This window comes from Chiloscyllium punctatum, chromosome 10 (assembly GCF_047496795.1).
Source record: "Chiloscyllium punctatum isolate Juve2018m chromosome 10, sChiPun1.3, whole genome shotgun sequence".
In the NCBI taxonomy this organism is placed as follows: domain Eukaryota; kingdom Metazoa; phylum Chordata; class Chondrichthyes; order Orectolobiformes; family Hemiscylliidae; genus Chiloscyllium; species Chiloscyllium punctatum.
In genome coordinates this window covers 9,952,955-9,968,471 of record NC_092748.1, presented here as the reverse complement: position 1 = coordinate 9,968,471, position 15,517 = coordinate 9,952,955, and the positions used below count along the sequence as shown (strand labels likewise).

The 15,517-nt window shown below is 39.8% G+C and overlaps 1 protein-coding gene across 4 annotated transcripts in view; it reads left to right on the top strand.

Annotated features, from left to right (window-relative positions):
* Window positions 1-15,517, top strand: part of LOC140481879 (disco-interacting protein 2 homolog A-like) — a 273,185-nt gene that overhangs the window by 237,657 nt on the left and 20,011 nt on the right. For 3 of the 4 annotated variants that reach the window (XM_072578496.1, XM_072578498.1, XM_072578499.1), the window contains 7 exons: window positions 2,430-2,541; window positions 3,495-3,604; window positions 4,332-4,462; window positions 6,307-6,475; window positions 6,736-6,906; window positions 8,274-8,303; window positions 9,152-9,213. In XM_072578496.1, the coding sequence (XP_072434597.1) occupies window positions 2,430-2,541; window positions 3,495-3,604; window positions 4,332-4,462; window positions 6,307-6,475; window positions 6,736-6,906; window positions 8,274-8,303; window positions 9,152-9,213 (785 nt within the window). The remainder of the gene's footprint in view (window positions 1-2,429; window positions 2,542-3,494; window positions 3,605-4,331; window positions 4,463-6,306; window positions 6,476-6,735; window positions 6,907-8,273; window positions 8,304-9,151; window positions 9,214-15,517) is intronic. The other variant, XM_072578497.1, reaches the window with a different exon arrangement.

Here is a 15,517-nt window from a genome sequence, read left to right as displayed (position 1 = left end):
GCACATCTTTGGACTGTGGGAGGAAACCAGAGCACCCGGAGGAAACCCACGCAGACACTGGGAGAACGTGCAAACTCCACACAGTCAGTCGCCTGAGGTGGGAATTGAACCCGGGTCTCCGGCGCTGTGAGGCAGCAGTGCTAACCACTGTGCCACCGTGCCGCCCTTTTTAGTTTTTAAAAATCCTGCAAATTAATTCGGTAATGTTTTTGAACAATTTTGACATATTTCTATTATTATGAGGAAGCTCAAAGTTCTGAAGGGCAGGTGGAGTTGAAGCCAAGATCAGATTTGCCATGATTTTACTAACTGGTGGAGTAACCTTGAATGGCTGAATGACCCACTCTTGTTCCTGTTTTCCTATTGTAATGTAATAGTGATAACACTTAAGAAGCTACCTGCAAAGTGCTTTGAGAAGTCTGGTTGTGGAAAATGTTCTGTCTGTTGTAAATATGTTGTTTCCTTTGTCAGTGGGATGTTGGAATCAAGAGAGTGAGCTCACATTGAGTGGGTTTATCAATAAAACTGGCCAGACAAAAATAATCTCAGGCTCTCAGATCTGTAGCCCATCAGGACCGATATGGAACTACGTCAGTATAAAATTAAGATGAATTCCATTGGATCTCTTCACCAACTTTCCATAGTGTCTTCAGCTGCAAACTTTCAAAAGTCAATAGGAGATACTTTTATTTTCTCAGTAAAAATTTGGAACATTTTGTCTTTAGCAGACTCAAGTAACACTTGCCACTGTGTTGGTTATTCATTTAGAGTCATACAGATGTACAGCACGGAAACAGACCCTTCGGTCCAACCTGTCCCTGCCGACCAGATATCCCAACCCAATCGAGTCCCACCTGCCAGCACCCAGCTCATAACCCTGCAAACCCTTCCTATTCTCATATACCCATCCAAATGCCTTTTAAATGTTGCAATTGGACCAGCCTCCACCACTTCTTTTGGCAGCTCATCCCATACACCCTCTGCGTGAAAAAGTTGCCCCTTAGGTCTCTTTTCTATCTTTCCCCTCTCACTCTAAAGCTATGCCCTCTAGTTCTGGACTGGCCCACCCCAGGGAAAAGACTTTGTCTATTTAACCTATCCATGCCGCTCATAATTTTGTAAACCACTGTAAGGTCACCCCTCAGCCTCCAACGCTCCAGGGAAAACAGCCCCAGCCTGTTCAGCCTCTCCCTATAGCTCAAATCCTCCAACCCTGGCGACATCCTTGTAAATCTTTTCTGAACCCTTCCATGTTTCACAACATCTTTCCGATAGGAAGGAGACCAGAATTGCATGCGATATTCCAACAGTGGCCTAACCAATGTCCTGTACAGCCACAACATGACCTCCCAACTCCTGTACTCAATACTCTGACCAATAAAGGAAAGCATACCAAACGCCGCCTTTACTATCCTATCTACCTGCGACTCCACTTTCAAGGAGCAGTCAACCTACACTCCAAGGTCTCTGTTCAGCAACACTCTCTAAGACCTTACCATTAAGTGTATAAATCCTGCTAAGAGTTGCTTTCCCAAAATGCAGCACCTCACATTTATCTGAATTAAACTCCAACTGCCACTACTTAGCCCATTTGCCCATCTGATCGAGATCCCATTGTAATCTGAGATAACCTTCTTTGCTGTCCACTACACCTCACCTCCAATTTTGGTGTCATCTGTAAACTTAACAACTATACCACTTATGTTCACATCCAAATCATTTATGTATATGATGAAACGTAGTGGACCCAGCACTGATCCTTGTGACACTCCACTGGTCACAGGCCTCCAGTCTGAAAAACAACCTTCCACCACCACCCTCTGTCATCTACCTTTTGAGCCAGTTCTGTACCCAAATGGCTAGTTCTCCCTGTATTCCATGAAATCTAACCTTGCTCACCAGTCCCCCATGGGGAACCTTGTCAAACGCCTTAAGTCCATATAGATCACATCTTCTGCTCTGCCCTCATTAATCCTTTGTTACTTCTTCAAAAAAGCTCTTTTGTGCATAAGATCAAAGGGCTTGCAACTGCTATATTTTGCTGTTATTAAAGTGACTTGATATTCATATTGGAGATGAAAACGAAACTTACTGTAGGTAGAATACTGAAGTAACAAATCTGTTTAAAAATACCTATTCAAAATGTCACTATCCTTTATCTCCGCCAATTGGCAACATCTCCTACTTTAGTTTCAGATTTTTGATTTTACAACCTGTCGGAAAGCTACTGCAATTTATTTGGGTGAGGAATGTTGTTGCGTTGTGGTGTAAACATCCATAGGAAAATAATGAATGAATAAATTGATGTTTTGGATAGCCCAGTATTTCTCTGGTACACCCACTATTGCCAAACAAATTCTGGTCATTAATTGAGCTCCCCAAAAGATTTTGGAGACGTGTTATCATTTTTCCTTTTTTTTTCTATTTAGGTAAGCAAATCTGTCTGCATACTCACAACACAAGCTATATTAAAACTGTTCCGCTCAAAGGAGGCAGCTGCAGCCGTCGATATCAAGAGCTGGCCCACAGTTTTAGATACCGGTAGGATTTTAGTTTTTAAAAAAACTGCAGATTAGTGGGACAATAGTTTTTGACCAATTTTGATACATTTCTGATATTACAAGGAATCTAAAAGTTGTGAAAGGAAGGCAGAGTTGAAGTCCTGATCAAATTTGCCAAGATTCTGTTAAATGCTGGAGAAGGCTTGAGGTTCTGAATTATTTACTGTTTTACTACTTGTGTTTATGTTCTTAGAATAGGGTTCCTCCATTTTGCAATTTGTTAAAGGTAGTTGATTCAAACAGTTACTCTTTATTCACATAGTGACTGTCAACTTGACAATTTTGATTTAGCCTCATCTCAGGAAATTTCTTCAGTTCACCTCTCGAAAGATTGGTGAAAGACGTACAGGTATCCCTTACTTTTCGGCCGTTTGCTTTACGCCGCTTTGTTTTTACTAAAGACCTACATTCGTAGCTGTTTGCGCAAATCCAAAAAGCATTTTCGCTTTTATGCAAAACAGCAAAAATTTTCCCATATAAAACTTGCATTTTTGCTTTACGCCATTTTCGGCTTTTGAAAGGTTTCTGGCAACGCTCTACTTTTGAATAGCGGGGGATACCTGTATGTCAAAGACATCTATTCCAGTTCTCCCAGATATACACTGAAAGATAACTGGATATTTGACTCCTGCCCATTGTCAAGTTCTCTGGGATTTAATGGAAGTTGCTAACCTTCCTCTGCCCCAAGAAAGTAATTAGGGCCAATGTGAACTTGAAGTACACCCTTTTCAGGACATTTTACGATCAAACACATTTATTTTGACTCTAGTGAGTATAAAATTGAATGTCAGTGAAAGATCTGTCTTGAGGAAACTACACAAGAGAAGCAAAACTGTTTACCTTTTCCATGATGGTGAGTTTGCTATTGATATTTTAATAATTTGCACTAATCATGATTATTAATTATTGTTGACATTTATGTCTTTCAATTAGATGACTTACCCCGAAAGAAGCCTCCCCAAATATATAAAGCACCAACACCTGAAATGTTGGCTTATTTGGACTTCAGTGTATCCACCACTGGAATTCTTGCAGGAGTGAAGGTATGGAGTCTTTCCTGATGTATGGATAGATGTATGTGCTCACTAAGGTGGCAGTGAGAATTCTGAAAATCGGCAAATTGCCCAATCTAATTTGATATTCCATGCCCCTCACTGTATAAATGATTTGCTTGATATGATGGGCATTACAGCAAGATTTTATGCATGTTCTACTCTAACTACAAAGCAGAATCTGAGATGGGAAGAACTGTCATCACACTTTGGGAAAGGGCATCTCTGAAGTCTTGTCCATGAAATGAGACTCAACTTGATTTTTTTTTATTGTAGAATTCCAGCTGCGATACTCTTCTGTTTTGGTCCATATATCCAATTAGTATGAGCAATTTCACGTGTTATAAGTGCCTAAACCAACCAACATAAAATAAAGACTTGAGTAAGAAAGAAAATCTTGAGTTTACATATAATAACTTTAACAATAAACTGTCTGTGTTTTACAGTCAATTAAGTATTTTTGAGATACAGTTAGTATTGTAAACATGGGTCAGTGAACTCCCTTGGCTGGGTTGCTGGTTTGCAATGCAGACTACTACCAGCAGTGTGGGTTCAATTCCTGGACTGGCTAAGGTTACCATGAAGGACTGTCCTCTTCAACCTTTTCCCTTGCCTGAAGTGTGATGACCTTCCATGGATTTCAATTTGAAATTTACATTGGAACAAAGGAAAATCTAGAATTTTATACCTGTTTGTGTCTTGTTCTCATTGTCAACAGATGTCCCACGAGGCAACAAGTGCCATGTGTCGTTCTATCAAATTGCAGTGTGAGCTGTACCCTTCCCGACAGATTGCAGTTTGTCTTGACCCCTACTGTGGTCTTGGTTTTGCACTGTGGTGTCTTTGCAGGTAAGTCAACTGCTGCCAAACTATTCGTTTTGGCAATGCATACTGAAGTACAGGAACTCAGTTTTATTATGATTATTGTGTAATTCACCAATGTCTACCTTTTGCCAGAGATTGGAGTTGTTTGATTCCATGTACTTATCTCGAGTGACAGCAAATGTGGTAAAAGTTTGATCTGCCAAGGACCAATATATAATCCTAGTTGTAAATAAGCAAAGCAAAGCTCAGAATTGAAAGCATAATGCAATCTTGTGCTATACTGTGGATTGATACTAAAGGTATGGAGCTGTGATCATTACTTCCCAATATTTATGATCAATTCAGACCCAAATCAAGGATGTATGTTTGGGTTTAGAAACAGCATATTGTCAACAGCCAATCTTATGTGCTGTCTGTAGCATGTAGAAAATTGCTTTTTTTTCCTGTTATTAAGGAAACATGATTTTGTGGTGCGATAACATAGCACGTGGACAAGTTAACATGTGCAAGTTGAGCCTATTGCTATGCAAGTTCAAGGTTGCATCTTTTGCATCAGTGTTTCTGGTTTCTTCTGCATTGCTGAGAGGAAGCAACAAATAGACGCAAGGCAATACCCTGAAAGAATGAAGCAAAAAATGAGGATGATAGTTTGAGTGTGTTGTGTGGACATCTAATGACATGCCACTTACCCAATTTTGCAAAGGATAAGAATCAGTTAAAAGAAACTAAGTTAAAATGCTGAGCATTGCTCTCTTGAAATACTGGACTGAAAGGCATTTGAGATTTTTGCTGTTGTGGCATCTAAAAATAATACTGCCTGCAAACTTTGACCTTCTGTTTTATGACAGTCTCTGAGATAAGAGAATTGGAAGTAGACATAATACAGTGAGACAATATCATCTATGGTTTCACTGGAATGAATAAATAGCAGTATTGCTTCATGTTCCAGGGCAGTTCTATTCAGAGGAGGAGCCTTTTTTTTATTGTCCTGTAAATTTATTTTGGTGCAAATTATTTTTACACTTTGATTTACAAATCTAGATGTATTTGTTTGTCTGATGGAAATTTATCATCTTTGTTAGCTTAAAAGTACTCCACCTAATGTTAACCAAATTTTGCATGTATCCCTTTCATTAAACACCTTTTTAAAAATACACGCTGGGTGTAATCAGAAATCGTTTGTTGCTGAATGCTGAAATGTCACAATCTTAATCTGCATTTTTGAAAGTGTTGAATTTTCATGCTGTTAGATATATTATTTCCCTGATCGTATTTTCAACTTGGTGGTGAGCGAGATTAAATGACAGGCAGTATTTTTTGACGTTTAAAAGCTGTCACTAAAAGCACTTGAGTCAATGAGTTGTCAGGTTTAATCACATTGATTTTTATTTCAGAACTTTTTGTTTACCTACAGACAACCATGTTTGTATTTTTAGATGTTTGGTTTTGAGTTTTACTCATGATCTCTATGGTCAATTGTTTGATTTTAAGCATTCTACTTTGAGGCACACCAGATAGGGTGGCTCTGTGGTTAGCACTGCTGCCTCACAACACCAGGGTCCCAGGTTTGATTCCAGCCTTGGGCGACTGTCTGTGTGGAGTTTGCACATTCTCCCTGTGTTTTCTCTGGGTGCTCTGGTTTCCTCCCACAGTCACAAAGATGTGCAGGTCAGGTGAATTGGCCATGCTAAATTGCCCATAGTGATAGGTGCATTAGTCAGAGAAGTGGGTCTGGATGGGTTACTTTCCGGAAGGTCGGTGTGGACTTGTTGGGCCCAAGGGCCTGTTTTCACACTGAAGGAAATCTAATCTAATATGCATTTTCACAATGTTAAGCACCTTTTCTTTTCCCCTTCCACCCACCCCAGTGTTTATTCAGGTCATCAGTCTATCCTGGTTCCTCCACTTGAATTAGAGACTAATGTTTCCCTCTGGCTGTCTGCAGTTAGCCAATACAAAGTGCGTGTAACTTTTTGTTCCTACTCGGTAATGGAGATGTGTACCAAAGGACTTGGTGCACAAACAGATACGCTGAAGGTAAGAATCAAGAGCGTTCCTGGAATTTACCAAGGGAGCTCAGTAATTGACTTGGAGATGCTGGCAAGTTCTTACTTATCCTTCAAATCATATTTCTCCATGTCAAAAGTCAGGACCATTTCAAATTTCAAAACTGAATGCAAAAAATACCTAATGAAGCTATTTTGGCTTCTGATTTTTAAATCTCAGGTGTGATACCTTTTTTGTCTTGTTTTTCATTGTGTATATTGGGGTTGCTTCTAAACATTTTCTTTGTTCAGGCAAAAGGTGTGAACCTGTCCTGTGTTCGGACATGCATGGTGGTTGCAGAGGAGCGACCACGAATAGCCTTAACGCAGTCCTTCTCCAAGTTATTTAAAGATCTTGGACTATCTCCGAGGGCAGTCAGTACAACTTTTGGTTGCAGGGTCAATGTGGCCATCTGCTTACAGGTGAGAATTTCATCCTCTAAATTAAGTATGAGCTGAGAACACATTGGAATAGTCTTCCACAGAATTGTTATGATGCAGAAGGATGCCATTCAGCCTATCATGTCTGCATTGTTTCTGTGCAATTGAATTTTGTGCCAATTTCCTGTCTTTTCTCCTTCACCCTGCACATTGGATGCTTATTTAAATAGAAACAATGACCTCTTCAATACTTAACTGAACCTGTCTCCTCCTCATTTGCAGGCCATGCGTTCCAGACACTAATTATTCATGAGATTTTTCTCACCTCTCACCGGCCCTAATTTCATAAGGCTATGTCCTCTTTTTCTTGATCTGTTTACAAGCTGGACCAGTTTCTCCTGATCTAGTCTGCCAAGACCCTCATGCTAGTGAAAATTTGTATCAAATTTTCTTCGTTTTACTTGGAGAGGACTATCTCAACTTCTCCAATCTTTCCTCAGACCTGAAGTGTCCCATTCTCGGAATCTTTCTTGTAAACCTGTTCTTTGCTCTACTTTTAATGAGCCAGACACGCTTTGTGCCTTTGGCACAGTCCTATTTTCCTCCTATTACTGCATATCGTCCACTCGTCGCATGGTTCGTTGTTGCCATTAAAATAGCCGACATTGTAAGGTTGCCAGTCATGTCTGGAATTAAGTAATTGGTAAGTCATATGATGAATCTCTATTAAAGCTGTCTGCATTAGAGGGGAAGTTATCAACAATCTTTGACCTGATTGACTAATTTGAGGCTGTATTGTCCATTGAATGCAAAACCATTCATAAGATGCCAACATGCTATCTTCAAAAAAACAGGATAATCTGGTCAATGTATATGGCAATGTGATTTTAATACAGTTAACAGTCTCATTCCCATCTCATTTAAATAGGTAACGCTTCATTTTGCACTTTTGAGGTACATCTCTATGTTGGAAGGAAAATCCCAAATTTGCATTCCTGGTTCTCAAGTTATTTAATCTCGATGGTTGTTTGCATTCTCAATTTATATCGATGTGAGAAAATGTCAACAAATACTCTTTTTGATGACGTACAAAAATGTTTTAAGCCATCATGTCTTTTTGATGCTGTCTTGAGATGTTCTGTATAAAGCTGCAATACAAGTTACGTAATGGCTGTGCTTTATTTATGTGTGTGTATTTTATATATATATCTCTATATTTTGAGATCTTTGTATTAAAGCAGAAGGGTGACTTTGTTTTTTTTTGTGTTTCCAGTAACTATTTTGCTATTTCTGTTTGTCTCTTGTCTCTTGCTTATGCTTCTCTCTCTTTAAATCTGGCTGTCCCTTCCTCCCTCTGGGCTGACCTGTATCATCTCCATTCCTCGCTTCCTCCTCCCTCGCGCACTCAGCCACACAGGCTGGGCAAGCTGGCTGAGCAGGTAGAGTAATTTGTGTTTTATTTTGCCCCATGTCCTTTACTTGACCAACTAGCAAAATTTTATCTTAAATTTTATTTATCTTAGACTGACAAAGCTGAGAATAGCTGCTTTGTTTAAATTTCTGCACAAATTCATAATCCAGAATTTATTTGAAATTTCATGTAGAAAGTAACATAGCAATACATAATTAATGAATTTCACTTACAAACACAGATATAGTATATTGGATTAAATTGTTATTGCACTGGTGTAACTAGAGCACAAATATTATCCATTTCCAAGTTCCTGTTAAGTAGCAGAAATCTCTCAGTTATGTCTGTGTCTGTTTCTCTTGCACTTTCTTTCCTCTTTAATTGATTCTTCAGGACTGTTTGTTTTTGTCATTTGTTGAAGTTGTTATTTTTACCCTGATTTACAAATAACATTCCAGCTTACACATAGCAGGGGGCTAGATTCCACCTGCTATACAGCTGCATTCACTCTTGCCCTTTCAAACAAAGAAGCCAGAAATCAAATTATAGCTTGAGGCCAACTTGAGAGTTTATTGTTTTTGCTTTTCAAAAAATAATAAAATTGAAAATATTTGCAATTGTTCTGATGGCTCCTGTTATGCTGAACAAGTGATTACGTTTGTAAGGATGCGTAATTGTGCAAGTATAAATAGTGCTGTGTAATTTTGAATCTTGCTTGGTTTAAAGCAATTTCTGGCATCTGTAGATTTGGCAGGACACCATGTTGCAGCCCTATTTTTGAGATGTGTTGTGTAATTAAGTTTTGTTGAATCCCTTAAAGTAATGGCTGTGTCACGTCACGTTCATTCTTCTGACATCAATGAATTTGTTTATTAGGGAACGTCTGGTCCAGACCCAACCACTGTCTTTGTGGATATGAGAGCCCTCCGGCATGACAGGTACGCCTAAGCCAATTTTGGACTTTTGTTAGCACTGAGTCACACATTTGGTTACTTTGCTTCACTCTAGACTGAGGAAAGGAGAAATATCAAAATGTTGAATTTACTTGCCTGCGAATGTAAGATGGAGTATTTTCTGTCAAGTGGTTTTCCAAAGTAGTATAAAATATTTGCAGTACACAAGTGTTTTGTTTGACTGATGTGCATGGTGGTAAGTAAAACTCTTCTCCCCATTCTTGATGTATCACATTTAATGTATCCTTTTGTTCCTCTGGTTAGCTATCTTCCTCTTGAATTCTGTTCCCCTCAATTATTCCTTGTGGTTGTGAGTTCCTCATTTCAATCATTCTGTAGGTAAAAATTTGTCTTTTCTCCCTTTTCAGATTTTATTATAGACTATGTTCCATCAATGGCCCCTAGTTCTGGATTTGTTCTGCAGGTGGACACTGTCTCCCTGTTACAATCTTAAAGTCTGTACATGGTAACAATTCAGTATGCTTTTTCTTCATTCCCTTCCCACCCCACCCCACCCCATCTCTCCTCCTTCCCAGGATATAATTCTGTGTGGGCGAACAGGGTTCATTACATCTTTACTCCAAAGAATAGTGATTTAACATGAGGAACGAGTTATTTCAGATTGATTCTTAGTCCTGATCCTGATTTGGAGAACTTCCAGCAGGATATCCCCCCTCAGCACCTTTTTGTGATCCTCCTTTCTGACTCCAAATGCTCTGACTGTCTCTTATGTCTTGAAAGAATTCAAAGTTCCTCAAAGTGCAGCCTTCCTTTTTACTTCTCATGCTTTTTTAACCATATTTGCATTGTATAGTGACCTTATTAGATATTCCAGGTAAAGATCCCAACACCTTATCTGCCCCTTGGGTTGAACTAAGTGGTCTGTAGTTCCCTGGGTTAGTTCCATTTCCTGTTGTAAATATAAGATCACATTACCACATTAGCAAACTGTTTTAACTGACACTTTTGATAAACAGGCAAAAATTATACACCTCAAATACTGAAAGTTTATTGTGTTATTGCAATCTCCACGATGTCCGGGTAGTCATTTGAGTGAGAAGGCTGTATGCTGGAGAGTTCTATGTAAAGCTATATTGCATTATTATTGAAGTGATTTAAGCTGCAAGTAAAGTATAATAGTAAAATGAATACCTCCACAATACCTTTCTATTACTAAGTGTGTGTTTTTACGTTGATTATGTGGATCACTTGATCAATTAGAATATTTGATTGAGCAATCAATATTTGGTCCCATATGTGTCAGTTAATAAAAGTTTGCTGCACTTGCTTTTCAAATAGATTAGCCATCTTTTTTATTTCTTCTCCAACTTTTAACCTTTGCAATCCAACAATATGAAGGATTTACCCTCTTTTAAGTTTGATTACTCAGTCTTGTTTTTTTCGGTAGTCAGCCATTATATCATTTATGAACTATTCTATTTCATTTCTATTATAAAAACTGAAAGAACTGTGGATGTTTTAAGTCAGAAACAAAACTAATTGCTGGAAAAGATCAGCAATCTGGCAGCATCTGTGGAGAGAAATCAGAGCAAACGTTTCCAATCAAGTGACCCTTCCTCAGAACCTGAGGGAGGGTCACTTGACCCAAAATGTTAACTCTGATTTCTATCCATAAATGCTGCCAGACTTGCCAGTGAGGAAGGTGAGCAGCCAGTCAGCTTCTTTGAAAGCTGGCTGCCTAAGCTTTTGGGCCTTCACATAAAGTCCAGCAGGCTGCAGATTGAAAGGGCTTATCGGGTTACAGTGCACAGGTAAGGGCTAGTGCAGTGCCCTGCCCAGTCGTAGTGCACTTCCACTCGTATAAGGACAAGCAAAAAGTCATAGAAGCTTCCAGATCCCTGGGAAAAGACCCGCAGGTACTGCTGTACAAGGGGTCAAAAATCATGTTTTTCCAGGATTTCTCTGCAGCTGTAATTCAAACGAACAAGTCCTTCGATGAAGTTAAAAAGAGGCTAAGGAACCTAGGCATCCAGTACTCCATGAGATATCCCGCAGTGCTCTGTTTCAGCCACGAGGATTCAGTTTATACACTTTGACTCAGCGGATAAAGCTAAACACTTTGGAGACATTTAAAATAGACAGATTGGCCTGAAGAATACGGTTAATGTTTGTTCTCTTTTCTATCTTTTCCCCATGTTTTCCCTTTTTTGTTGATTCCTTTTTCTTTCTCCCTAATAATTTCCTTTTTGGAAAGGGGGGGAAAAAGACCTTGGAGTAAGTTTTTTTTTTTGTTTCTTTTTAATAACTGGATTTTCTTATGGGAAATTTTGTGGATGTCCTTTGTTGTCTCTCCCCCTTTTTGTTTGTTTGTTCTGCTTCTCTTTTAGTCACAAGTAGGGGTGCCATGAAGCCAGAGATGAGTAGAGTGTTCATCTTGACTTTGTCTTCTTTCTGTTAATTTAAGGATCATCTCCTTGTTTTTTTTTCTGGCCTAAGATTGGGCACAGTCTGGGTTTGAAGGAGCTGTGAAGGAGGGGATGGATTGGGTGAGTGCCCCCTATTGGCAGCAGGAAGAGGAAGAGTCTTTCATTCAAGGATTTATAGTTGGTTTCCTTTGTAGTTTTTTGGTAGTAATAGTTGTTTATAGTTATGATAGAGTAGTTTTGTATGTATAGTTCTTCAACTCAGAGTCTTTATTTACTTATGCTCGGCACTTTAAGCAGGGTTCAAGGTTCTCTGAAAGGGGACATGGCTGAGAGTCTAATTAGATGGTGCACCTGGAACTTTAAGGGAAGTTATTCCCCTGTTAAAAGGAAAAAGGTGCTCTCTAGCCTTAAGAGGGAAAGGGTTGATTTCGCTTTGTTGCAGGAAACCCATCTTGATGATGGGGAATACCTAAAATTACAACAGGGGGGGGGTTATGACCATGTATTCTTTTCATCCTTTACGACTAAAAGTAAGGGAGTGGCAGTACTTATCCAGAAAAATTTTCCATTCACATTAGAGCAGGTGAAACATGAGCACGGACGGTTTGTGATACTTAAAGTCCTGATACATGGGGAGGGATATGGCATTTTAAACGTTTACTGTCCTCATGCGCATCCCCTCGAATTTGTGATTAGTGTTTTCTCTAAGTCAAGTGCTTTTGGAACACGGCACAATATAATAGGGAGGGGATTCTAATTGTCTTTTGGATCCAACAGTGGACAGTATGCCTTGTGGGCCCCCAACCATTTCTTCGCAGGCCAAGCAGGTGGTTGACTTACGCAAGGAGTTGGGGCTGGTGGATATTTGGAGATGTCTTCACCCTACCAGCAGAAACTTCATCTTTTTTTCAAACTCTCATAAATGTCACACAAGGATTGACCTCTTACTGCCTCCCTTGGCCTTTCTGGATTCGATTATGGGCTGTAAAGTTGGGAATATAGCTATCTTTGATCACGCGGCAGGATATTTGGAAGTTAAGGCCAAATGTTTGTAAAGTTAAAAAAAAATTTGCTAATAAATATATTTACAAAAAAAAGGTTGATCATTACTCTATGCACCGATACATCCCATTGAGGAAGAAGGTTTCTCAAAAGAGGTTTACCTGATCATGGTTAACTAAGGAAGCTTAGGATGGCATCAAGTTGAAAGAAAATAGTACAATATTGGAAGGATTTGTTAAGTTTTAAAAGATGACCAAAAAATAAACTTTGAAAGTAAATGTCCAAGATTTATCACAATGGACAGAGTTTTTAAAAATATATGAAAATGAAGAGGGAGGCAAAACTAAACATACACTGCTTAGATAATGAGTCTGAGGAAATAGTGAGGAACCAGGACATTGCTCAGGAGTCAGCATAAATGCATGTCTTCACAGTAGAAGGCACTAATAGCATTCCAAACCTGTTAAATAATCGAGGGACAAAAGGGGGAAGGAAAATAAATACAATAACTACCTCTAAAGAAGTAGTATTTGGGGAACTAATGGAACTAAAAGCTGGTAAGCCATCAGGATTGAATGGGTTGCATCAGAGGGTACGAAAGAAAGTAGCTGTTAGAGATAGTGGATGCATGAGTGTAATAATCTTTCAAGAATCTTTCGGTTCTCAAAGTCCCAGAGGCTCAGAAAATTGTCAATATAACATTCTTATTCAGAAAGGGAGGGGCACAAGAAGAAAAAGGTAACCATAGGCCAGTTAGCTTGATGTTTGCAATTTGGAAAATGTAGAGTGCATTTTAAAGGACGTAATAGAGCATTAAGAAATACTGAGTATAGTTGAGCAGAAAGGGCCCTCTTGTGGCACAGTGGTCATGTCTGTACCACTGAGACATGAGGCCTGGGTTCAATTTCACCTGCTCCAGAGGTGTGTAATAACATCTCTGAACAGTTTGATTAGAAAACTAGGTTAATATATATAATGTGTATATATGTGGATTTTATATATATATATATTAGCACAGTGTCAGCATGCTTACCATCAGGTAAGATGAAGGAGCCTTGGATGACCAGAGAAGAAGAGCTTCTCGTCAGGAGGAACAAGGAAGCTTACTTCAGGTTGAAGGAGCAAGGATCTGGCACAGCTTTAGAGGATTACAGGGTAGCTAGAAAGGAACTCAAAAAATGAACTGAGGAGAGGTAGGAGGGGCCATGAAAAGGCCTGAGCAGATTAGAGAAAACCCAAAGATGGACTACACATGTGAGGAAGAAGAGAATGATCAGACGGAGGGTAGGGCTGATCAGGGATAATGGCGGGGGCTTGTGCCTGGGGCCTGAAGAGGTAGGGGAAGCCCTAAATGCCTCTTTTGCTTCCGTATTCACGAGAGAAAGGGACCTTTTTGATAGTGAGTTCACCATGGACCAGGTTAATAGGCTTGAACAGATTGATATTAAGAAAGTGATTGTGCTGGACATTCTGGGAATCATCAAGATAGATAAGTCCCCAGGGCTGGACCAGATAAATCCAAGGTTACTACAGGAAGCGAGGAATGAGATTACTGCGCCTCTGGCGATGAGCTCTGCATCCTCGTTCTCCAAGAGAGTAGTACTGGATGATTGGAGGAAGGCAGATGTTGTTCCTCTGTTTAAGAAAAAGAATAGGGAAGTCCCTGGGAATTACAGGCCAGTCAGTCTTACATCTCTGGTACGCAAGGTACTGGAAAGGATTCTGAGAGAGAGGATTTATGACTATTTGGAAAAACATTATTTGATTAAAGATAGTCAGCGCGGCTTTGTGAGGGGCAGGTTATTCCTCACAAGCCTTATTGAATTCTTTGAGGATGTGACAAGACAAGTCGACGAAGGTCAAGCAGTGTTTGTGGTGTATATGGATTTCAGTAAGGCATTTGGTAAGGTTCCCCATGGTAGACTCATTCAGAAAGTTAGGAGGTATGGGATCCAGGGAAGTTTGGTTGTCTGTATACATAATTGGCTGGCTAATAGAAGACAGCAAATGGTTGTGGATGGAAAGTATTCTGCCTGGAGATCAGTGACCAGTGGTGTCCCACAGGGATCTGTTCTTGAGCCTCAGTTCTTTGTAGTTTTTATAAATGACTTGGATGAAGCATTGGAAGGATAGGTTAGTCAGTTTGCCAATGACACAAAGGTCTGTGGTGTTATAGATAGTGTCGTGGGCTGTTGCAGGCTACAACAAGACATTGACAGGATGCAGAGCTGGGCTGAGGGGTGGCAAATGGAACTCAACCTGAATGAATGTAAAGTGATTCATTTTGGAAGATCAAATTTGAATACTACATACAGGGTTAATGACAGGATTATTGGCAGTGTGGAAGGACAGTGAGATCTTGGGGTCCATGTATATAGATTCCTCAAAGTTGCCACCAGTTAAGGTGTATGGCGTTTTGGCTTTCATTAATCGGGGATTGAGTTAAGAGCTACGAGGTTTTGCTGCAGCTCTATAAAATGCTGGTTGGACCACACTTGGGATATTGTGTCCAATTCTGGTCACCTCATTTTATGAAGGATGTAGGTGTTTTAGTGAGGGTGTGCAGAGGAGATTTACCAGGATGCTGCCTGGATTGAAGGTCTTGTCTTATGAAGCAAGGTTGAGTGAGCTTGGGCTTTTCGCACTGGAGAGAAGAAGGAAGAGAGGTGACTTGGTAGAGGTGTACAAGGTAATGAGAGGCATAGATAAAGTAGATAGCCAGAGACTTTTCCCCAGGGCAGAATTGGCTGTCACAAGGAGCCATAATTTTAAGATGATTGGAGGAAGGTATAAGGGAGATGTCAGAGGTAAGTTCTTTACACAGGGCAGTGGGTGCATGGAATGCACTGCCAGCAGTGGTAGTAGAGTCAGAGACATTAGGGACACTTGAGTGATTGTTG